We start from the raw sequence: 25114 nt of genomic DNA on the forward strand, positions 1-25114 counted from the left end.
TCCCTCCATCTGCCCATGTGTGTGCCTGTCCATTTGTTGATGCAGATTTCCAGCATCATTCAGGACGTGACTGAGAACGCTGCACCTCTCTCTAGAGCACACTGACTCACTGCGTAAGGAATACACTCTTCCCCCGCCCATCTGATGGAGTGAAGGGATAGGTAAATGATGGTATAGACTGAGAACAATGATTAACTAATGATCAATCACCTTGCGGGCACCTTAGCTTACTGTTTTGGACAGTCAAAAAGAAACTTTACCCAGCACCCGGTGACGTACTAGTCATTTTTCTCTAAAGATAGGCAAAGGCTCAAATAAGGAACTATCTGATCTTGCAGAAGCATCTCAAGGTAGCTAAATATGGGAAGTATAGTGTAAGGGCTAGAATGTCCTGGAGAAAAGGGGAAGGGTCCGAACGAGGAACTGATGGGCTAGCTTTGGCTTAAAATAATTATAACTAACTAACCAATGATTATTTTACATCTAATTGTACCTTAGCATGTGATTGAAATGATTCTAAAATTATCTAAACTTGTAATCGTTAGATATCCCGCTACCTGATCAATGTTATAAATTGTGGAGAACTGTAATTCGGGGGCAGTGTCTGGACTGGCTGTTTTGGGAGATCAGTCTGTAACTTCCCCCATAGCGTGCTATGAGTAAAGAATAAAGGTTTGAAAAAAGAATTACGCGTGTTAGTGTATTTGTGTTACTATTGTTTTTGCATCGGTTGGTCCAGTATGACACCATCCAGCACTCCCTGCTTTATGTGCGGCTCCCTGCCAGCACAGAACCCAGAAAAACTATAAATGTGGACTCTGATACTCTTAGTTACCAGTTTCTCAAATAGCCAAATAACTGATCCACTAGGCTAGCATTTCTTTTATAATAGAATAATAGTTTATGCAACACAAAGTTCTGGAGGTGCTCAGCAGGTCAGGGAGCATCTATGAAAATGAATAAACAGTCAACATTTTGGGTCAAGACTCTTCTTCAGGACTGGAAAGGAAGGGGAAGGAAAGACACTAGAATAAAAAGTGGGAGGAGAGGGAAGGAGAATAGCTGGAAGATGAGAGGTGAAGCCAAGTTGGTGGGAAAGGCAAAGAGCTGGTGAGTCAGGAATCTGTTGGGAGAGGAGGGTAGATCAGGGGAGAAAGGAAAGGGTGGGGCACCAGGATGAGGTGATAGGCAGATGAGCAGAGGGAAGGAGGATGCCATGGACTGACATGGCATATGGGAATGGAGGTGGGAACGAAAATGTTTGGCCACTGGGAAATTCTGCTTTTATCGGATGGAGAAGAAGTGCTCGACAAAGCAGTCCCCAAATTTCTGTCATATCTCACTGATGTAGAGGAGACCATATCAACAGCAGTATATACAATAGATGACCTCAACAGATTTGCATGAGTGTGGCCTCACATGGAAGGACTGTTGAATCATGATAGCTTACGATTCTTATTAACTGTTCACCAAGCAGTATTGTGCTCCCCATTACCAGTTTGCTCAACCCCTGCTTACAACTCCCTCTACAATATGTGAGCAGGTCCTCCCTACTCCTCCAGCCTTTTGTTGACTGAATGCCCTCCATATCCCATCCCCCAATGGTTTTATGGGAAAACTTGGCTGGTTCCAGAGAGTTAGACAGATTTCAGTATCAGGGCACTGAAGCTCTGAGGACGAAGTTCAATGTCTGTTCAGCTCAGACTGTTCCTCGAGTGGTTTGTATCCAACGATTCAATAAAAATAAACTGAATGTGTCCTGAAAAGCAGAGCCAAGGGTAGTTTTCTATTTATTTTCACTTACATCTTCAAGAGCAAAGTGTGCTAGGATCTGTGACACCATATTCTTCCTCTGTAAGGCAAATACTCATCACCCCACACCTGTTTACATTATGAATACATGCTGGTATTTACAAATGTTTGTATTTATTTATGCACATTTTATTCAATATTCATCCTTCAATATTTTTTTTATAAAATTCTTTATAATTGTGAAATATTGTTGGTTTTTGTTGCATGTCACACCATGACCAACACAACAAATTCCTAATACATGTAAATGTGTATGGTGGATAAAGATGATCCTTGACCCTGGTTGAGTTTGGCAGTATCAGACACATCCAAGAGAATGGCCAGCTGCTCAGATGGACAGCGGGGTCCACTGCATCGACACCAAGACTACCTTCTGTAGGCAGCTCAAGGCACTACAGATGCCACTAATGCCATTTCTACAAAATCTTTCCAACTTCCTGGAAGAATAAGCAAATGGACATCAGCTCCTTCCCCAGCACAAACTCTCCCTTCCATCCTCACCCAACTCAACCAATAAAAATCTCCACCTCCAAACCATTAACACCTGGTAAGTGGGCCATCACCAGCATTGGCATCATCCACCAGGTACTTCAAACTGGATACAGTTTAGAATGGGACAACCCTTTAGAATCAAGGTGTACAGAGTATGAGATCTTGAGTCTGGAGATGCCCAGTGCTTTCTATGTTCCAGGGTGACAGGAGTGTTTAGAAATGAACCGGGGTGCGGGGGTGGGGGAGTGGCATTGAGCTCTGATGTCCTTGAAAGGATTGAATCTCTGTTTGCCCCCTGGCCCGTCCACCATCTCCACTCACCTGGATTTTACCTACAAGTAACCCAAACCTTGACATCAGTCAGGACTTTAGGCCGTTGTTGAGCACTGTCAGTCTGCCAGATAATTCTGATCAGCAGTGAGCAACGTGAAGGGCAGTGAAGCAGGCAAACCACCCAAACCATCCACTCCCAGCTCCAGCAATCCAGGTTCAATGGCCATCTCAGATACCATGTGAGTGCAGAGTATGTCCCTTCTCTCTGTGCCCATATGGGTTTCCTGAGTGCTCCATCTTCCTCCAACATCCTGAAACCTGCAGATAAGTAAATTACGCAAACATGAGGAAATCTGCAGATGCTGGAAATTCAAGCAACACACACAAAATGCCAGCAGAATGCGGCAGGCTAGACGGCATCCATAGGAAGAAGCACAGTCGACGTTTCAGTCCGAGACCCTTCGTCAGGACTAACTGAAATAAGAGATAGTAAGAGATTTGAAAGTGGAAGGGGGCAGATTCCTAAAGAATTCTTTGCAAATCTTTTGATGGAATTATTCCCTGATATTATAAAGTCTCTGCCTTTGATTGATCATGCTCAAAGATCGACTTCAAAATCAAAACCAAGATCAGTCATTATATGTTTCCATGAATTTCAAATAAAGGACCGTCTGATTCATGATGCCCATGGAAAAGGTATGATTGACTACCAAGATCAGAAGATTTGTATTGTTGAAGGTTTTTCATCAGAAGTTATGGCAGAATGTGTTAAGTTTAAAAAAGTTATGGCAGAGCTATACAGCCAAAATTTTAAGCCTTCTCTTCATGTTCCAGCTCAACTGAGAATCACAATGGAAGATGGATCATTTAAATGGTTTTGTACAAAGGCGGAAGAATTTTTAGACTCAAGAAAATGACTGTATACATATATTGAATAGATTAAAAATCTTGCAAAAACAGAAATACTATATATTAAAAAAATGACTGTTTAATATTTTTCAGTATGAATAATTGCTCTTTCTGTTTGATAAACCTGTCTACACTTGTTTTTTTTTAATTTACTGTATATTATTTAGTCTTGGTTGAAACAGCAAATAACCTTGAATTCTTTGGAGCGGTTCCAACAGGCTTTCTAAGGGGATGTTTTCAGTGGGGGTAGATAGCGGTTGTTCTTTGACCGATTTTCTTTGGGAGGAGGGAGAGGGATGGGGAGTTCTTTTTTCTTGAAGCTGATTTGGGAACCTAGTCAATTCTGTTGCTTAGCCAATATATCTCAAGGTTTATTTTTTGGGTTTAACATACATTTCTCTGATTGCTACTTTAACCTTTCTTATAAATAGTTTTAAAATGGATCAGTTTTAATCCAATTAGTTTTAACATGAAAGGGCTAAATCACCCCGTGAAAAGAAATAAAGTTTTTGCCTATATTAAAAAAAATTAGGGTACCAATTGTTTTTCTTTAAGAAACCCATGTATGTAAGCGTGACAATTCATGCCTTTTTAATTGATGGAGAAGGTCTCATTTCCATTCCTCATTTCAAGCCAAAGAGGTTTCAATCCTTATAGATAATAAAGTTCCCTTTATTCAACATAAAGTAATTTCTGATATTAATGGGCATTTTGTTATAGTATCAGGGAAACTGAATAACAAATTAATGGTATTTGCCAATGTGGATGCTCCAAATAAAGATGACCCAGGTTTCTTTGAGCATTTTTTTCATTTTTAGCACATCTAAGTCTGTTCTCATTGGTGATGGGTGGAGACTTTAATTGTTGCATAGATCCAGCTTTAGATCATTCATCTTCTAAACTAATGATACCAAATAAATCAGCTGTGTTTATTAAATCTTTTTTTTCATGAAATGTGGTATTGTTGAAGCTTGATGTTTTTTTTTCCATTTAGTGGACAAGGAATATTTGTTTTTCTCTCATGTCCATCATACATATTCCAGGATTGATTTTTTTTTAAATTTTTGCTAGCCGAATGATTCCATCAGTTTGATCCTGTGAATATAAAGAGATTGCTATCTCAGATCACACTCCTGTGCTCCTACCTTTAAATCTCCCTGGTCTTTTTCAAACAAATAGGTTTTGGTGATTTAATTTAACTTTGTTATCTGAAAAAGATTTTTTGAAGTCAATTTTATATTCAGCGAGATAAAGCAGGTAAATTATTGGCTGATCAAATTAAAACGTTTATAGCTAAACAGGAGATTAAAGAAATATGCAAAGCTAATAGTGATAGGACAACAGATTATTTAGAAATAAATGATACTTTTAGAGACCTTATTCTAAACTCTATAGTTCTGAATCTTTAAGGTTAACACTGTAATGAACAACTTTTTAGACCAACTAAACATCCCTACAATTTCTGCCGACAACAGAAAGTTGTTAGAACAACCTATTTCCTTTGAGGAAATTGTTGAGTCTGTGAGCTCATTACATTTGAGGAAAGCTCCGAGTCCAGATGGATTTTCTGGAGAGTTTTACAAGATCTTTTCCTCACTGCTTATACCTCATTTATGTTCAGTTTTTTAGATTCATTCAAGTCAGGCAGACTCCCTCAATCTTTTTATGAGGCTTCCATTTTGCTTATCCTTAAAAAGAATAAGGATCCAACTGAATGCTCTTCTTATAAACCAATTTCTTTACTTAACGTTGCTACTAAGATCCTATCTAAAGTTTTGGCCCATAGGATTGAAAATATTTTACCATCTGTCATTTCCGATAACCAAACTGGATTTATCAAAAATCAATATTCTCACTTCAATATTCGTTTGTTATTAGAAGGCTTTCGATAGAGTTGAATGGAATTATTTATTTAAAACTTTAGAAAAATTCAATTTTGGACCCGTTTTCATTCAATGGATTAAATTACTTTATTTAGCTCCTTCCACCAGGGTTATCACTAATTCTCATAATTCTAAACCATTTAACCTTCAACATGGCTCTAGACAAGGCTGTCTGTTGAGCCCTTTGCTTTTTGATCTGGCCTTAGAACCTTTAGCCATTGCCTTTGGAGAATCTAATGATATCACCGGTATTTTAAGGAGAGACACTATTCACAAAGTCTCACTGTACACTGACGATCTGCTGCTGTTTATTTCTAATGCTGAGACTTGGTTACCCCATGCACTTTCTTTACTCTGTTTTAGCCAGTTCTCAGGTTATAAATTAAACTTATATAAAAGTGAACTTTTCCCTTTGAATAATTTGATACGAACAAATTCTAAGCTTCCTTTTAAAATTGTAAGAAACCAATTTACCTACTTAGGTGTAACAATTACTAAAAACTACAAGTGTCTATTTAAAGAAAATTTTCGTACCATATTGAATCACGTAAAAAGGAGACTATCAAATTAGTTGCCTCTTTTGTTATCACTGATTGGCCAAATTAACTATTAAAATGAATATATTACCTAAACTTATATCTTTCTCAGGCATTGCCTGTTTTTATTCCCAAATCTCTCTTTGATTCTCTTGACTCTATTATGTCATCTTTATATGGAAGAATTAGCATTCTAGATTAAATAAAATTCATCTTCAGAAAGATAAAAAGAATGGAGGATTAGCCCTACCAAACTTTAGATTTTATTATTGGGCAGTTAATATAAAAATCTTACATTTTGGTTATATTACATTAATCTTGAGGATTGCTCAATGTGGGTTTTTTTTAAGAAGCTAACTCTGTTAATAAATTTTCTATTATTTCTCCTCTTGGATCCTCACTTCCTTTGTCTCTGAGCAAGTTAACTGATAATCTGGTAGTTAAACACACTATGAGAATTTGGATACAATTCCCAAAACACTTTGGCTTATTGAGATTTTCTCTTTCAAGTCCCATTCTTTCTAAATTTTTTTTTTAAACCCTCTTTGATTGATGTGGCTTTTAAAGAATGGGATAGATTAGGTATTAAATACTTTCAGGACTTGTTAGTAGAGGGAAGTCTCTTTTTGTTTGAACAACTGTCAACTAAATATAGTTTACCTAAAACTCATTTTTTTCAATACCTACAAATAAGTGATTTTTTACAGTCTCAAATAAGTACATTTCCTAAAAGTCCTGATAAGAATCTACTAGATGTAATTTTTTAATTTGAAAACTTTTTATAATGGATCTATATCTAATATTTATAATATGCTGTTGAGAATGAGAAGTGTTCCTTTAGATAAAATTAAAAATCTTTGGGAACAAGGTTTACAGACTTCGATTTCTGAGGAAACTTGAAATCAATTTTTTTTAAACTAGTTAACACTTCATTGTTATGTGCCCACCACTCTCCCCTACAGTTTAAAGTGGTCCACAGGGCCCATATGACCAAGGATAAGTTATCTTGTCTTTACTTAGATGCATCTCCGTATTGTGATAAATGCAATAATGGAAAAGCTTCACTTATTCATATGTTTTGGACATGCAAGTCTTGGAAAATATTGGAAAGTATTGGAAAGTAGTATTTCAAAATTTCTTGATACTTTTCAAAGTAAACTTTAAGCCTTGACCGCTTTATTTGGTATTGTTGGAGGGAAGGATATTATTTTGGAGTTATCTGACTTGCACATTTTGGCTTTTATGTCTCTTATGGCCAGAAGGACACTCTTGCTTAAATGGAAAGATGCAGCTCCTCCTATTCACGCTCAATGGTTACGTGATGTGATGTCATGTTTAAATTTAGAGAAGATTCGAGGTTCAATCTCTGAATCTAGCCAAGACTTTCAAACATTGTGGGGGCCTTTTTTGAATTATTTTCAAAACCTTTGATTTGCTGATAAAGCACAAATGACTACAATAACTTTTTTCCCTTTGCTAATCAGCTTCAGTCTTGGTAGTGAGTTGGATTTTTTAATATAATAAAATTGCTATATTTCAATGTTATGAATTAATCAATCTGTATGAATATAGGGCAAAGAGTCTTTATATGCAATTTAGTATAATGTATTGATATATTTTTTTCCTCCTGCTCTGTATTCTTGTATGTAAAATTAATAATAAAAATATTGGAAAGATAAAAATAACAAAGTATGGAATGGGACTGATGGAGTAACTCAGGACCAGGCAGGACCCAGTGGGCCCCAACAACCTCCTACATCACAGATGATCAGAAATGTGCAAGGGTGTTAATGGGCTGCAGTGACCCCCGAAAGTTGCCTCCCCCACCAACATGCAGAACCTGAGACTTTTACCTTATGTCATACACCACCCTGTGACACACACAGCCAGTCAAACTACACCCCCCCCCCCCAGGAAAGGTCAGTCTATAGCCAGAGCCCAGACTGCCATGTCAGCAGTTCAAGAACAACCTCCTTCAGTCTTACTGCCTCAGCCTGGTTGGGCACATTCTCAACAAATAGTGCAGTTTTGCCCAGTGTGGGGGAGTCAGAGTCACAGCACAGAAACAGGCCCTTGGGCCCACAGTATGGATGTCAACCATCAGCTACCCATCTAGGCTCATCCCATTGAGTAGTCTTCACTGTCTCGGTGGTTCACGTGCTCACCTAGATATTTCTTAAATGCTGAGTGTATCTCCATCACCTCCTCTGGCAATGCACTCCAGATCTCTACCATCTGGGGTTGGGGAGATGAAGTTCATCCTCAGATTCCTTCACCTTAAGTCTAGGCTGCCTGGTTCTGGAGCCCTTCAGGTTTCTATCTGTGTTGCTCATCTACACCAAAGCCGGCCTCTCCCCTGAACAAAGCTGCATCCCAGGTCACCCTCCACAGTACAATCACATCATTACATTTCGTGGGGACAGTACTCCAGCAGAGGCTTAAGCTGTCTTTAATAGAATTGTCCAATAATCTCCCCCCACTTATACTCTGTCCTGGATAATCCCAGGTGCCTTCTTCACCACCTACACTACACGAGCTGCCACGTTCCAGGATCCTAGGACTTGCATGGCAAGGTCCCTCTGTTCCTTGCTATTCCCTCGATTGTGGGAGCTGATGAATAAAAGTGAGGGCAGGGGATGCTGCGTCAAGTTCAATAGCCCTGCTGGTCCTCCACCAGGGAAACAGGCCCTTCAGCCCATTGAGTCTATGCCAGCCATGAAACAGCCACTTTCACTGATCCCATCTTATTCTCTCCGCACTCCCATCCTCTACCCCTCGTCCACTCATTAGTGGCAACTTGTAGCAGCCAATCAAAACACTGACTCGCACATCTTTGGGACATGGAGGGAAATCAAAGCTCCTGGGGTCACAGGGAAGGCATGCAAACGCCACATAGACGGCACACAAGCTCAGGGTCAAACCCAGGTATGTGAAGTGTGAGCCAGTAGCTCCACCTGCTGTCACATCATCAGTCAATGCAGGTGCTATATTGGTTACTGTTCAACCCCAAAAAGCAAGTTCAGTTCGCCCAAGGCTCTGCAGGGTGCTACATGGCAGTCTGATGACCAGAGCCAGGTTGAGTGTGCAAATCTAAATCTCCCTGTGGAGAGGAGAGGTTCTACAATTGCTGGATTCTGGGGAAGAACACAAAGTGCTGGAGGAGCTCGGCAAATCAGACAGGATCTGTGGAGGGAAATGGAATATCAACATTTCAGGTTAACACTGTTGATTTACACCAGTGACATTTAGGGAGAGGGATCCTGCCTGAATAAAGTCCTGATGCAGGGATTCAACTCCAGACCTACACCATCCCCTTTCCCTCCACGGATGCTGCCTGACCCACTTGAGTTTCTGCAGTTTATCTTTTGCTTCAGCTTCCAGCATCTGCAGCTTCCTGGAACATTAACAGTTTCTCTTCCCACAGATGCCATCCACCCTGCTGAGTGTTTCCAACATTTACCTCCCATTCACCTTTCTCCACCCCCCCAATGGATTTGAAGCATCTGCATCTAATAGATTTACAAGATTTTTAATGCTGTGTTTGCAGTAACAGAGGTCAACTAGTGCCAGGGGTTGTGTTGAAATCTGGGTGCATTTAATGGAAATTGACAGTGTATAATGCTTGACACACAGATGGCCTATCAAGACCATGCCAGCTTGCAGTGGGGGTGCTAGGAAGTGGCAGGTCAGCAGGGAGGCAGGGGAGGACTGGGGCAAGTGTGTGCTACAGCTTCAGTCTGCACAGAATGAGGCCATCGGAATTGTCCCCACAGTTCAAGTATGGGCTGAAATAGGGGAACAGCCTCTCCGTGAAGGTGTCCCTGAAAGTGTAGAGGTGGGACATGTCATCAGCATTATAGAAGGACACCTGGCCTTCTTCGTAGTCCAGGTAGATTCCCACCCTCCTGGGCTTCACGGAGAGATGCAGAGGGATTGTGGACCAGTCGAGAGCCTTATACTCCTTGCCATTTCGTAGCCAAATGGTCCAGTAGCCATCCACTGGTGACAGGGTGAGGCGGCCCTTCCTCTGGACAGACTCTCGGGCCAGACCCAGGTCCCAGGCTGTCTTGGTGCCCACCTCCACCTCCCAGTAGTGCCTTCCAGAGCTGAAGCCCTGAGCTGCCAGGATGTTGACGCAGGGTTCGAAGCGGTCAGCGGACGGAAGATGCTGCTGTCTGGTGTCAGTCAGGCGCACCTGGGTCAGGTCCTCTGAGACCAGGAGCTTGTGGTGTGCAGAGTTCAGGTCCAGCGTGAGAGAGGCAGGGACTGGCAGAAAACAGAAAAAAAAGATTTACACACCAGTACTCACTTCAGACTAAAGCATTCCCCCCCCCCACCCCGCCAAACATTGAACACATCTAAAAGCAGCACAGCCACAAGAAAGCAGCATCTATCATCTAGGCCATTCTCTCTTTTTGCTACTGCCAATGGGGAGGAGGAACAGGAGCCTTAGGTCCCACAGCTCCAGGTTCAAGAACAGTCAGCCATCAGGCTCCTGAACCAGTATGGATAACTTCACTCACCTCAGCACTGAACTGATTCCACAACCGATGGACTCACCTTCACGGACTATTACTTATGTTCCAATATTATTTATTGCTTACTTTTTTGTAACCAATTTGTCTTCTTATGCACATTGGCTGTTTGTCCGTCTTTGCACGTAGGTTTTCACTAATTCTATTGTTTCTCTGTAACTATCGTGAATGCCCGCAAGAAAATGAATCTTAGTATATGGTTATATATACGTATTTTGATAATAAATTGACTTAGAACTTGGATGATTGGCTTTGAAACTTAACATTCACAAATCCAAGTGACCCATTGGGCTGTAGAGATATCTCATTAGGACCACTCTCCTTTGTCAATTTTTCTGGCTCTGTAAGATTACTAAATGATTCTTTCCTCTCTTCCCACCACCCCCACCCCTCAGGCTAGGAACTGACTATTTCCAGAGGGCTCCATTGTGTTGGGAATTTTCAGACATCCTGTGCAAAATTTCCAACATATACTTATTGCTCAACAGTCAAGAAACCTGGGAACACCCACCCACCACCACCCTTACGACAATCCCAGTGGCATCATGCTGGCCCAGTTCCGCCAGTCGTGTCCTAATTGGGGGAAAAACATACAAAAAAAAAATCACGTCAAGAGGTTTTGCAGAATACCTGATACAGATCATAAGTGAGGCTACACCAGGTACTACGTCAATGCAAGTTCATGTTCACAGCCAACTGGATAGGTTACATAAACCACTTTTTAGCAACCTTCAGGGAGGGGAAATCTATCTGAGGAGGGCCCAATCAAAGGATTTTGATAAACTCACCCTCAAAAGGCCTATTGGCAAACTTGGATTTCCCTCCACCATAATCCCTGGCAGCACATTCCAGACACCCAGCACTAAAAGCATGCCCCTTTCATCTACTTCCTTGCCCCCTTTACATCCCCTTCTCATGCATGTCCTATAGTAAGGCATTTCAACCTTGAGAAAGCGGTACAGGCTGTCTACTGACTGCCTCTCAATTTTATGAACTTCAGGTCTCCGCTCTGTTCCTCTAGAGAAAACCCGAGTGATATAGGATCAGAACCACCCCTGGTATTGCCAGTAACACCCACACATGGAATGAATGGAGGTTGTCCTACCTGGGCCAATGAAGTCCTTCATCTCTCGCCACACCTTATACTGCAGGGGTCCCTTGAACACTCCCAAGGGCAGCACGGCTGGCACCTCACTGGGCATCTGGATGTTATCCAGCCTGTTAAAGCAGTATTGTGGCAGGTTGAACAGGAACCTTGGCAGTCGAGTCAGCAAAAGTGAGCACGGAGTGTCCACCTACCTTAGGCTGCTCACTGTCTGCAGGGAGAAGAGAGAAGGACACATCAGTCTGAATTTGACCAACAAATCCCAGCTCTTGCATGCACAAACTGAGCTACTGGAATTGGTTTATTTTGTCACATGTACCAAGAGCCAGTGAAAAGCTTCTCTTGCATATTCATAGTGTTTATACAGATCAGAATACAGTGTAATTGAGGAGAAACAAGGTAAAATAATAACAATGCAGAATAAAATGCAACAGCAACAGGGAAATTGCAGAGCAGGTCAAAAAAGTACAAGATCATAACCAGGGAGATTGCACAAATCTATTCAAGAATGTATTTTATCAGACACACACAAAACAAGCCAAAACTGAGTGGCATAGAATACAATACAATGGAATAAATGGGAAAATCGATTTCCAGAAGCAAGAAGCTGCAATGGGACTGTCTGAACCAACGGGATTTACAGTTTGAGGGAATGTGAAGAGAGTTTACAATCAGCAGGTTCAAGATTCAAAGTTTACTTCTGTTTTTCGGTACGTGAGTGAAGAACATGATTGTTACTTCAGATCCACTGCAGCATTAAAACACATGCTCAGAACAATTAAAAAAGCAATAAATACAAAAGCTATCCTACAAAACAATGTACAAGTTGTATAGGTAAACTTTGTATGTACATAAAGTGATAGTTGTGATGTGTACATAGAGGTCGTGGTGGGGTGGGCTCATAGTTGGAGGGGTTGATCAGCCTAATGTCTTGGGGGAAGTAACTGTTTTAGAGTCCAGTGGTCCTGGTGTGGATGCTGTATAGCTTCTGCCCTGATGGTAGTGGAACAGACAGCCCATGAAAGGATGGGTGTGATCCTTTATGATATCGCTGGCCATTTTCTGGCATCTTACTGTACATATGAGGAACCCTCAGTAGGCAGTGATCATGAAATGATAAAATTCACCCTGCAGCTCGAGAGGAAGATGTATCAGTATTACATTGAATTACAGAGGCATGAGAGAGGAGCTGGGCAAAGTTGATTGGAATGGGATATTAGCAGAAATGACAGAACAGCAGTGGCTGGAATTTCTGGAGGCAATTCAGAAGGTTCAGGATAGATAATCCCAGAGATGTAGTATTCTAAAGGGAGGACGAGGCCACTGTGGCTGACAAGGGAAGTCAAAAGCAGGATAAAAGCAAAAAAGGGCATATAATATAGCAAAAAATTAGTGAGAAATTAGAGGATTGTGGAGCTTTTAAAAACCAATGGAAGGTAACTAAAAAAAAGCCAAACAGGGAGAAGAGATGAAATATGAAGGTAAGCTAGCCAATAATATAAAAGAGGATACCAGAAGTATTTTTTAGATATTAAAAAAAAGTAAGAGGTGAGTGTAGATGTTGGACCACTAGAAAATGACATAGGAGAGGTATTAATGAGGGACAAGAAATGTCAAACTAACTGAAGTGTTTTTAATCAATCTTCACTGTGAAAGACACTAGCAGTATGCTAAAAATTGAAGAGTGTCAGGGGGCAGACGTGTGTGCAGTTCCCATTACTATGGAGAAGGTGCTTGGGAAGCTGGAAGATCTGAAGGTAGATAAGTCACCTGAACCAGATGGACCACACCTCAGGGTTCTGAAGGAGGTCTTTCAAGTATCTCTAGGTTCTCGAATAGTTCCAGAGGACTGGAAAATTGCACATGTCATTTCACTCTAAGGGAGAGAGACAGGAGAAAGGAAATTATAGGCCGGTTAGCCTGACTTCAATAGATGGAAAAAGTCCTTAAAAATGGACTCCAAGGATGACGTTTCAGGGTACTTGGAAGGGCATGATAAAGTCGGGAAAAGGGGTTTTCTAAAGGGGAAAATCCTGCTTGATAATTATGTTGGAAATCTTTGTGGACATAACAGGAAGGATAGAAAAAGGAGAGTCAGTGTATACTGTTCCCTTGAATTTTCAGAAGGCCTTTCACAAGGATGCTTAACAGGATAGGAGGCCATGGTATTACAGGAAATGCACTAGCATAGAAGACTGGCAGGAGCCTATTCTGGTTGGCTGCCGGTGACTGGTAGTGTTCTGCAGGGGTTGCTATTAGGACCACATCTTCTTGGATGACAGAATTGATGATTTCACGGCCAAGTTTGCTGGTGATACAAAAATAGTTGGAGGGGCTGGTACTGTTGAAGCAGAGAGTCTGTAGAAGGACTTGGATTGGGAGAATAGGCAAAGAACTGGCAGATGGAATATAGTGTCAAGAAGTGCATGGTCATACACTTTGGTAGAAGGAATAAAGACATAGAATATTTTCTAAACTGGGAGAAAATTCAAAATTCAGAGATGCAAAGACATTTGGGAGTCCTTGTGCAGAATTCCCTAAAAGTTAACTTGCAGGTTGAATTGGTGATAAATAAGGCAAACGCAATGTTAGCACATTTCAAGAGAGCTAGGATACAAGAGCAAGGATGTAATGCTGAGGCTTTATAAGGCATTATTCTGGCTGCACTTGGGGTATGGTGAGCAATTTTGGGCTCCTTATCTAAAAGATGTGCTGGCATTGGAGAGGGTTCAGAGGTCAATGAGAATGATTACGGCAATGAAAAAGTTGATGTAGGAGAGCATTTGATGGTTCCATCCTCACTTACAGCTGACCTCTGCTGGTCCATTAACACCCCCACGCCCAGCTTCTGCTCTGTTTGATAATCCACACATTTGGAAATCGTGGCCCAAAATCTAAAATCCAAACAGTTTCCGCACACTGAAGTAGTAGCTGCTCTTGTTCTTAAGCTTCTGGGTGATGGGATGATCTCACTGGGTTGCCTCAACAGGAGGGAGATGGAAACGCAAGAGACGGTAAATGTTGGGATCAGGAGCATTTGGGTGATTTGGTCAGCTACACCTCCAGCTTTTTCCCAGGGGAGAAATGCCTAATATAAGAGGACGTCATTTTAAGCTGATTGGAAGTATAGGAGCAATGGCAGAGGTAGTGTTTTTTTTTTAAATAAACGGCGACAGGTGCAGGAAAACACTGCTAGGGTTAGTGGTAGAGGGAGGTGCATTAAGGACATTTAAGAGACTCAGATATGCAGAAGGATGATAGAAAAGTAGAGGGATATTGTCTATGTGGGAAGAATTAGATTGATTCTTAGATTAGGCTAAAAGGATGGCACAACGTTGTGGGCCAAAGGGCCTGTACTGTGTTGTACTCTTATGTTCCAACTGCTTCCCACCACTGATCCAATGCTGTAGCCCTGTTCCTTCTGCTCTATGGTGAAGGACTTGGATTGGGAGAATAGGCAGAGAACTGGCAGGTGGGATGGCGATGGGCTTCAGGTTTGTTATTTCCATGTTTTAACAGTCACTGTACACAGCATCAGCTGCACTGCCCGATCTCAACCCATCAGGGCAGTGCCCGATCACCAATGTCCATTTTGTGGAACAGAGACCTGCATTACCCTACCTTCAGGAACTCAATGTCGCTCTCCAGAGCCTGATGTGTCCTTAACTCCTCCTGCCGGCTATTCAGGGAATCCAGCCCTTCCTGGATCTTCTGTAGGTTGCCCTGGATCTGCTCCAGGATGTGGTTCTTGTCCACCACCAGCTCCCGACACAAGCTCTCCTCCCTTTCCTGCAGGAAGGAGTGCATCTGTGCAAACTGTTCCCTGATGTGGAGCAACAGTTGCTCAGAGCTTCTCTACAATGAAAAATGAAAAAAGAAAAACCTACATTTATAATCGCAACTTTGACAACCTCAACAACCCACTGTTTTAGAAAGGTTACTATTTACCAGGACAACCCATTTGCTAAGCATAATCATGTATTACACATTGTAATCCAGTTGAAGTGGTACAACTGCCCATTCACCTCCTCCCCCACTTCCATCCAGGGTTCAAATAATCCTTCCAGGTGAGTCAACCCTTCACCTACAATTCTGCTGGGGTCGTTTGTTGTGTCTGGCACGTCCATTGCGGCCTCCTCCACATTGGTGGAAACTGGCCACTTTGTCGAGAACCTCTGCTCCATTCGCAAAAGGTAGAAATTCCCAGTGGCCAAACATTTTAATTCCAATTCTGACATGTTAGTCCATGGCCTCCTCTTGTGGCGCAATGAAGCCACCCTCAGGGTGGAGGAGCAACACACTATATTCTGCCTGGGTAGCCACCAACCTGATGGCATGAATATTGATTTCTTCTTTCCGGTAAAAGAAACTTGCTTCCCTCTGTCCTCTTCTTCTATTCCCCACTCTGGCCTCTTACTTCACCTGTCTGTCACCTCCCTCAATTCACTCCCCTATCAGACCACACCAGCTTGGGAGCATGCGGAATATGGAGCTGAACCTTATTGATACTCTACTTGTACAGTGTGTGAACTCCTCCCATGTGCATAGGAATAACTCATTAACTACCACAATAACTTCCCCTCCTCCACTTTTTATTCTGGCATCTCCCCCTTCCTTTCCAGTCCTGATGCTCTAAACCTCAACTTCTTCCACTAGACACTCATGAGGAACAATGCACAGCAACTATTTCACAAGACAAGGGTGCAGAAGTAGGCCATTCGGCCCATCAAGTCCACTGCATGATGAGCTAAACTATTCTCCCATCTAGTTCCAATTTCCAGCTTTTTCCTCCCATATCCCTTGATACCCCGACTAATTAGATACCTATCAATCTCCTCCTTAAACACCCTCAATGATTGGGCCTCCACAGCTGTATGTGGCAACGAATTGCATAAATCCACAACCCTCTGGCTACAAAAAAATTCTCCTCATCTGTTTTAAATGGGTACCCTCTAATTCTAAGACTGTGGCCTCTTGTCCTGGACTCACCCACCAAGGGAAGCAGCCTTTCCACATCTACTCGGTCCAACCCTTTCAACATTTGAAACGTTTCTATGAGATCCCCTCTCATTCTTCTATACTCTAATGAATACAGCCCAAAAGCTGACAAACACTCCTCATATGTTAGCCCCTGCATTCTGGGAATCATCCTCATAAATCTTCTATGAACTCTCTCCAAATCAGTACATCCCTTCTAAGATAGGGGGCCCAAAACCGCATACAGTATTCCAAATGAGGTCTCACCAGTGCCCCACAGAGCCTCATCAACACCTCCTTACTCTTATACACTATTCCTCTTGAAATGAATGCCAACATAGCATTCGCTTTCCTTACTGCCGATCCAACCTGGTGGTTAACCTTTAGGGTATCCAGCACGAGGACCCCCAAGTCCCTTTGCACTGATTTTTGTATTTTCTCCCCATCTAAATAATAATCTGCCTGATTATTTCTTCTTCCAAAATATACAACCATATATTTCTCAACATTATATCTCATCTGCCATTTCTTTGCCCACTCTCCTAAACTGACCAAGTCTCTCTGCAACCTTTCCGTTTCTTCAACACTTCCTGCTCCTCCACCTATCTTGGTGTCATCTGTAAATTTAGCCACAAAACCATTTAATCCATAATCTAAGTATTCAATATACATTGTAAAAAGAATTGGCCCCAACACTGACCCCTGCGGAACACCACTAGTAACCAGCAACTAATCAGAATAGGATCCCTTTATTCCCACCCTTTGCTTTCTACCTAGCAGCCAATGCTCCACCCATTCCAATATCTTTCCTGTAATTCCAAGGGCTCTCATCTTATTAAGCAGCCTCTTATGCGGCACCTTATGGAATGCCTTTTGAAAATCCAAATACACAACATCCACAGTCTCACCATTGTCAATCTTATTTGAGATTACCTCAAATAATTCCAATAGGTTGGTGAGGCAGGATCTTCCCTTCATGAAACCATGCTGGCTTGGGCCTATCTTGTCATGCTCCTCGAGGCATTTTATAACCTCGACCTTGAGGATTGACTCCAATTACTTTCCAACTACCGTTGTCAGACTAATAGGTCTGTAATTTTCTTTTTGCTGCCTCCCACCCTTCTTATACAGCAGAACTACATTTGCGACCTTCCAGTCCTCCGGAACCACGCCAGAGTTTATTGATTCCTGGAAGATCATTTCCAATGCCTCCACAATCTCCAAAGTCACCTCCTTCAGAACCCATGGGTGCACTTCATCTGGTCCAGGAGACTTAACTATTCTTAGTCCATATAGCTTCCCAAGCACTTACTTTCTAGTAATCTTGACTGTACCTAATTCTATTCCCTGAGACCTCTGGCTATCAGGTATTTTGCTAATGTCTTCCACTGTGAAGACTGATGCAAAATACTCATTTAGTTCCTCTACCATCAGATGTATTTAACCTACACCTTCGGGATGTGGGAGCAAACCAGAGCACCCAGTGGAAACCCAAGCAGTCGCAGGGAGAATGTATGAATTCCACACTGACAGCACCAGAGTCAGGATCAAACCTGGGATTCCAGTGCTGTGAGGCAGCAGCTAACAGCAATTGCGATGGCTTTTTTTCCCCCCATTTTGTGTATCTTTAATGTCTAAAATTTTCTTTATGTCAAGTGTTAAGCTTACTGGCCTGTAATTTCCAGCGTTTTGCCTCCTTTCGTTTGAAGAAACTGCATTTGCTATTTTGCCCAAACTAAGAAAATCTACCATTTGTTAATTGATTTACATTACTGACACTCCTGCCATTGAAAACAGTTACACTTCCTAGTTCAACCAGACCCTTCATTTTGAGCATCTCCATGGCCTGTGCCTCCTTCCTGAACTGCAGCAACAGCTACAATACTGTTGGTCTAGGTCCAAGCAACAACTCAAAAGCAGCAAACACACACACATCTCAGAGGGCATATCATTAGCAATTTTTACTTCATATTTCCAGTATCTGCAGCATTATAAATTTAACATTTTTCAGCTTGCTTTACACAAGGTTTGAGTACAGTGGATGTTGGTGCTTTGGAAATTAACAATGGAATATACATTTTTTCACACACTCCCGTCTGAAGAGGAATCTTGTTTTGATTTCATGTACCCCACAATTATGGTTCCCACTGGTCCCAATGTCTTGGACAGATTACAGGCAGGCAAAAAATCCAGCTATCATCCCTGACATTCAATGTTTCCTATGATGGTAGAGTCTGAGGTCACAGGACACAGCCTCAGAATAGAGGGGCATCCTTTCCGAATAAAGATCAGGAGGAATTTGTTTAACCAGAGAGTGGTGAATCTGTGGAATTCTTTGCCACAGGCAGCTGTGAAGGCAAAGTATTTATGTATAATTAAGGCAGAAGTTGATAGATTCTTGATTGGTCAGGGCATGAAGGGATACGGGGAGAAGGCAGATGATCGGGGCTGAGGGGAAAACTGATCAGTCATGATGAAATAACAGAGCAGACTATGTGCCAATGGCTTAATTCTACTCCTATGTCTCAAACAATAGAAAATCTGCAGATGCTGCAAATCCAAGCAACACACAAAATGCTGGAGGAACTCAGCAGGACAGGCATCATCTATGGGGGGAGAAAAAAGTACAGTCAACGTTTTGGGACAAGGCCCTTCAGCAGGACCAAGACAAGTGGAGTCATTAAAGTTCATATGTTATCATATACTACCCCGAGATCTATTTTCTTGTAGGAAATAATGCAATATTTACAGAAAAAACTATACATGAACAAAGACTGACAAGCAACAATATGCAAAAGATGATAGAGTGTGCAAATAAAGATAATACTGAGAACAAAGTCATAAAGAGTCCCTGAAAGTGAGTGTTGGTCTTAGCATCAGATCAGAACGGTAGTGATTGAAGTTATCCACGCTGATTCAGAAACATTATGCTTATAGGGTAATAACAGTTTCTGAACCTGGCAATGTGGGACCCAAGGCTTCTGTACCTACTGCCCAATGGAAGCACAAGAAAAGGGCATCGCCTGGATGGTAGGAGTTCATAATGATGGATGCTGCATTCTTACAGTGGCACTCCATGCGTCTACTCAATTTTTGGAGAGGGCTTTGTCTGGGATGGACTGGGCAGTATCAATCATTTTCTGCAGCCTTTTCCGTTTCTGAACATTGCGTTTCCATACCATACCTTCTGACTACCCATAGCCATCTCACCATCTACAAGACTCCAATCTGACTGTGATGGAACATTTCCCACTTGCCTAGGTGAGAGCAGCGACACTCAAGCCTATTATCATGCAGGACATAGCAGTTCATGAAACAGGGAGCTCATCCACTCCACCTGCAATGCAGAGTAGCAACAATTTGTACCACCTACAGGATGCACAGCAGCAACTCTCCTGGCCACCACCTTCCAAACCTCTACCAGCTGGTAGGACAGCAGCAGCATGGGGACTACCAGCAGCAGGAAGTTACCCTCCAAGCCACACACCATCCCAACTCAGAAATACAGTATGTCATCATTCCCTCACCTCACTGGGTCGAAGTCTAATACACTAAGTGTTTCCTCTCACCTCAGGTACCAGAGCTCACCACAATCTTCTTAAGAGCAACTAGGGAAGGTTAAATGGTGGCTCAGCTGAAGTCATACCTCTTGAATGAACACATGTTTAAGAACAAGACATAGGAAATGGCTCAAGGATGTGGTCAAAGACTCCTTCAAGTAGAGCAATATCCCCACAGACTCTGGGAATCTCTGGCCTGAGACCATTCAGTGGCGAGAAATGCCTTATTCTCATTAAAGCATATAACAAGATAGTGAAGACTCATCACATGCCTACTTTGCACAAATGTTGCACTCTTGAATCTATTTACCATCAACTGCTGAACTGCAAGAGGTACCTTGCACAAATCACATCCTAGTGTCTATGAATGTTGGGCACGGCATTCAGAATCAGATGGGGCATGCAACCCCGGAAGCGACCTCCTTACCTTGTGTGGCAGTCTACAGTCCTACCCACAATGCGCCTGTTGACTTCACTGAGAAGACAAATCTCCAAGTCAAGGATACTGCCCCCCAAAAAAAGGACAGAACAATGTTGTCTTACAAACTCCAGCAGTCACCACTGTACAATGGCCAGGTTTAGTCTACCTTCTCCCTCTTCACCAAACTACACACCTCAAACCTTGGTGGCAAGTCAGGCAAGTCACACCACAAAAGACAGCTGAATCCAGTTGACAGTGTCAAATCCCAAACCTCTTTATTCCAAACACTATTGTTAGTTTAAACTGGTGTGCCAACTAGTCCAGATTATTTCAAAAACTGGTGGGATTGCACCTTGGAGAACCAATGCTGGGCTGTCAATTGCAAATATTACCTTCAAGTCAGAAACTTTGTCTTGTTCATTACACAGGAGGTATCTGAAGGCGCATGATCGATCTTCTACTGAAGAGATCTGCAGTTGCAGCTCACCCTGGGGGAAGGGAAAAGCACTTATGAGAAGGTCACAGGGGGAAAGGCAGGTACAGGAGGGACACAGGGGGCTGATGAGGGGTCCTGAATATACAAGTGTCTTCAGAGGAGGGATGTGGGTGAAAAAGGGTGAGGGGGGAAAAGATGGGGCTATATACCAGAGAACTATATTGTGATAGGGAGGGGATGGAAGGAGGAACAGTTAGAGAAAGACTTGGCTGCATGGGTCGCTTAGTTTCATGACATTGGTCCAGGTTAAAGGTCTCCATGAGGGGTCAAATGCATTTAAATAAATACATACTACTGACTGATATCTCAGCTTATGTTCGAACTCCGGAGAAGGACTGGGGAGTAGATTGGTGCTGTTTCCGACAGGAGAAGGCAGGTCTAAGTGATACATTAATAGGTTGAGAACCCCAGACAGGAAATTCCAGAATGGGCAGGTGTGGGGTTGATTTCAAAGGACTGATGAAAATACAGTCCAGCTGGCTGCTGTAAATCGCCCTTAGTAAGTGAGCGAGGAGTAGAAATTGGAGGGAATTGAGAGGAAAGTGAAGAGAATGAAATGGGTTCAGTGTAGAGGGCTGGTTGACGGTCACCAGGAGGAGGAGCCGGTTTCCGCTCTGCATTTACATTTCTACAGAACTTGACCCTCAGCTGACTACGCCTCCAGTAGGGTCAGCCGAGTATTATCTACCGGTAGTCTGCAAGGCTCAGGTTCTGTGTGAAAATCAGAAGCCTCCTCCCAACCCCCACACCACCCATTCCCCTCCCTCCCTCCCTCCCTCCCTACCCTGTAGAACCTGGCGGCCTCTCCGACCGGGCTGGCCTGGTGTTCCCGGTGCCCCGGTCCGTCTCGGCAGCCGAGGCAGACGAGGCGGAGGTCGGTGTCACAAAACAGTTTGAACCGGAGGCTATGGGGCTCACAGTAGAGGTCAGCCAGAGCCCGGGACGCCTCGCTCAGCTGCCTCACCGCCCCGTTGGGCCGCAGGGTGGACGCGCCCGCCGGCTCGCGGCATTCGGGGCAGCAGGGGTCCGGAGCCTGATGGTGCCAGTACCCCTCAACGCAGGACCGGCAGAAATTGTGGCCGCAGCCCAGAACAACGGGGTCCACGAAGAGCTCCAAGCAGATCGGACACTGTAGCTCCTCGCGGAAACTGAGGTCAACACTGTCCAAATCCATCCCGGGTCTGGTAGGCGAGAAAGAAGAACGCAGGTGGGAGTTCTGAAACCGGAACATCGGAGAACCCACCGTCGAGTATTTTATCTCATCGGCCAATACCGAGCTAATTGATTCAATGATTACTTTATGACTTTAACCTTCTCCCTCCTTAACTCAGAGGTGTGGCTGCCTGATTTAGTAGTCCGTTGTGGTTTGCACCGTAACATTCTCTATTTAAGCTTCCTCCTTCATTCCTTCGATCTGTGATGACGCTTTTCGTCCTTTCGACTAAGATCAAGTGTAATGTCACGGTGAACTCGCCGTGATCAAGAGACCGAGAAGGGAGTCAGCCTGCTCATGTTGACCGAGGAGTGCATGCTGACTGGGGGTAAAAGAATCTAACCTCCTTTTCCGGCAATCGACATCCAGCTCCAATCAACACACACATCCAGCCTCCAGCATTTTGTGTGTGTTGCTTGGATTTCCAGCATCAGCAGATTTTCTATTGTTTTGTGTTGGATTACTACACTGCTAAGCCTCTTTCAGGCATGCCTACCCTAAAGAACTTTAAATCTTCCCTTCAACGGGTATTCAGTGAAACTCTCTCTCTCACAGGTTCCCCGCCCCCCCCCCACCCCCGTGATCTCTGTTGCCCTCCGGCTCTTCGACCAGACCCGCTACCAAAGCCACGTATCCTTCCCGGGAACATGTCTCCACCGTCAGCTTGTGCCACATGACTTCCAGATCCGTTTTCAAGTTTCTCGATCCGGACCGTCTGAGGATCCCGGGTACTGATTCAATCGAGTGCTGCTCCCACCGCGGATCTCTTTCCACCATGAGGAGGTACCTGGGGTCCCTATCCCAGTCACTTCCACAACTCCGGGGTTCTCTCTCCGCCGCCTGTAATGGATTTATCCTTCGTCGGATCCGCGCTTTCAATCGCCGGTTCTTCGACTTTCTCATGTCCGGCAAGGATCGGAAGATCGCCCGTCTACAGAACACAGCACTTGCAGTCTCCAACGCCGGCAGGCAGGATGTCCCCGGACCTCGACCCCTGCTGCCGACCTCAAGGATTCTAAGGATCCCGAGCAGATTTATTCCGGAACCTCCAACCCCGACTCTACCCTGGAACTCGACCGTCAGCACCTCCAGGCCAAGACTTTACGCGCTGCCGCTGGAATCCTATTTCCTCCTTCCCCTACAACCACTCCGAAATCCCGTGTCTCTCAGGTCCCACCGCTAGCTCTTGGCTCCTCGGAGACTCCATCTTCTTCACACCTCACCTTTACTGAACACTCCAACCTTCCCTCTCCTCAGACATTACCAACCCCTTCCCCCGCTGATCCCAGCTCTCATCCGTGCAGGGTTTTCACCATCCCCTCTAACCTTCCCCTCTCTGAGGCAAAGCGTTCTGTCCTCAGTAAGGGCCTCATCTTTGTCCCCCTGCGCCCACAACTCTGAGTTCAGCACCCGCCACAAATCTGAGCTTTTCTTCCGCCGCCTCCGTCTCTGGGCCTACTTCTTTGGCAAAGACTTTCCAGCCCTGCCCTCATATTTACCTGGTCAATTTCCGACACCTCCGCCCCCTTTCTCGATTGCGCTAATGCTGGAGACGGTTTATCTACTGATAGCTTTTATAAAGCCATCGATTCTCACAGCTACCTGGACTATACCTCTTCCCACCCTGTTACTTGTCAAAATAATCTTTACTTCTCTCAATTCCTCTCTTTCTGCCGCATCTGCTCTCGGGATGAGGCTTTTCATTCCAGAACTATGGAGATGTCCTCCTTTTTCAAAGAAAGGGGCTTCCCTTGCTCCACCAACAACACTGTCCCTCACCCGCTTTGCTCCCATTTTGTGCACGTCTGCCCTCACCCCATTCGCCCATCACCACACCAGATATACGGTTCCTCTTGTCCTCTCCTACCACTACACCAACCTTCGAGTCCTGCACATAATTTTCCATGTCTTTCACCATCTCCAATAAGATCCTACCACCAAACACATCTTTCCCTCCTCCGCACTTTTTGCTTTCCTCAGGGATCGTTCGCCCCTCCCCATTGACTTCCCTCCTGGCACTTATCATTGCAAGCAGAACAGGTGCTACACCTGCCCCTACCCATCCTCCCTCACTACCATTCAGGGCACCAAACAGTCCTTCCAGGCAAGATGACACTTCACCTGTAAGTCTGCTGGGGTCATCTGCTGAATCCAGTGCTCCCGGTGTGGCCTCTTATATATTGGCAAGACCCGACACAGATTGGAAGACTGCTTTGCCGAGCACCTATGCTCCCTCCGCCAGAAAAAGCAGGATCTCCATTTTAAGTTCACTTCCCATTCCCATTCTAATATGTCATTCCACAGCCTCCTCTACTGCCATGATGAGGCCACATTCAAGTTGGATGAGCGACATCCGAGTCTGAATAGCCTGCACCCTGATGGCATGAACATCGACTTCTCAAACTTCTGTTAATGCCCCCCATCACCATTCCCCATTCCCATTCCCTCTCTCACCTTACCTCCTTACCAGCCCATCACTTTCCTCTAGTGCTCCTCCTCCTTTCCTTTATTTCATGGTCTTCTGTCCCCTCCTATCAGATACCCTATTCTCCAGCCCTTTACCTCTTCCACCAATTGACTTCCCAGCTCTTTACTTCACTCCTTCCCCCATCCTTCCAACTCTGACTTCTCATCTTTTTTTTCTCCAGTTCTGATGAAGGGGCTCAGCGAAAAACATTGACTGTTTACTCTTCTTCCATAGATGCTGCCTGGCCTGCTGAGTGTTCCAGTATTTTGTGTGTGTTGCTTGGATTTCCAGCATCTCTTGTTTGTCCAGCTCAAATGGCTCCATGTAGCACATTCCCTGGAGGACCTGGGATCTGAAACACTGTCGAGGTGGCAGTGAAGGACCTCAGTCAGGGAAGATCTTTCAATGGGGACCGCTTAATTCAGAAGGTTTTTC

General features: G+C 43.8%; 1 protein-coding gene across 1 annotated transcript; it reads right to left on the reverse strand.

Moving 5' to 3' along the window:
* Positions 1-9563: 9563 nt before the first annotated feature.
* LOC134346723 (zinc-binding protein A33-like) lies at positions 9564-22337 on the reverse strand. Its single transcript, XM_063048288.1, has 6 exons — positions 21784-22337; positions 20896-20991; positions 15167-15400; positions 11740-11756; positions 11546-11658; positions 9564-10171 (listed from the first exon to the last, which is right to left on the reverse strand). The coding sequence occupies exons 1-6, from the start codon at positions 22228-22230 to the stop codon at positions 9630-9632; spliced, it is 1449 nt and encodes a 482-aa protein (XP_062904358.1). The 5' UTR covers positions 22231-22337; the 3' UTR covers positions 9564-9629.
* Positions 22338-25114: the final 2777 nt, after the last annotated feature.

Source organism: Mobula hypostoma, chromosome 5 (assembly GCF_963921235.1).
Source record: "Mobula hypostoma chromosome 5, sMobHyp1.1, whole genome shotgun sequence".
NCBI classification, from domain to species: Eukaryota; Metazoa; Chordata; class Chondrichthyes; order Myliobatiformes; family Myliobatidae; genus Mobula; species Mobula hypostoma.

What these genes read in the sequence shown, in the direction of transcription:
- LOC134346723 (XM_063048288.1), bottom strand. Translation starts at nt 22,230, where the DNA reads ATGTTCCGGTTTCAGAACTCCCACCTGCGTTCTTCTTTCTCGCCTACC. An exon ending in AGGCCGCCAGGTTCTACAGG is followed by an intron (nt 20,992 to 21,783) that starts GTAGGGAGGGAG and finishes CCCTTCCCCCAG; the next exon opens with GGTGAGCTGCAACTGCAGAT. An exon ending in GAAGGACTTCATTGGCCCAG is followed by an intron (nt 10,172 to 11,545) that starts GTAGGACAACCT and finishes GTTTTCTGCCAG; the next exon opens with TCCCTGCCTCTCTCACGCTG.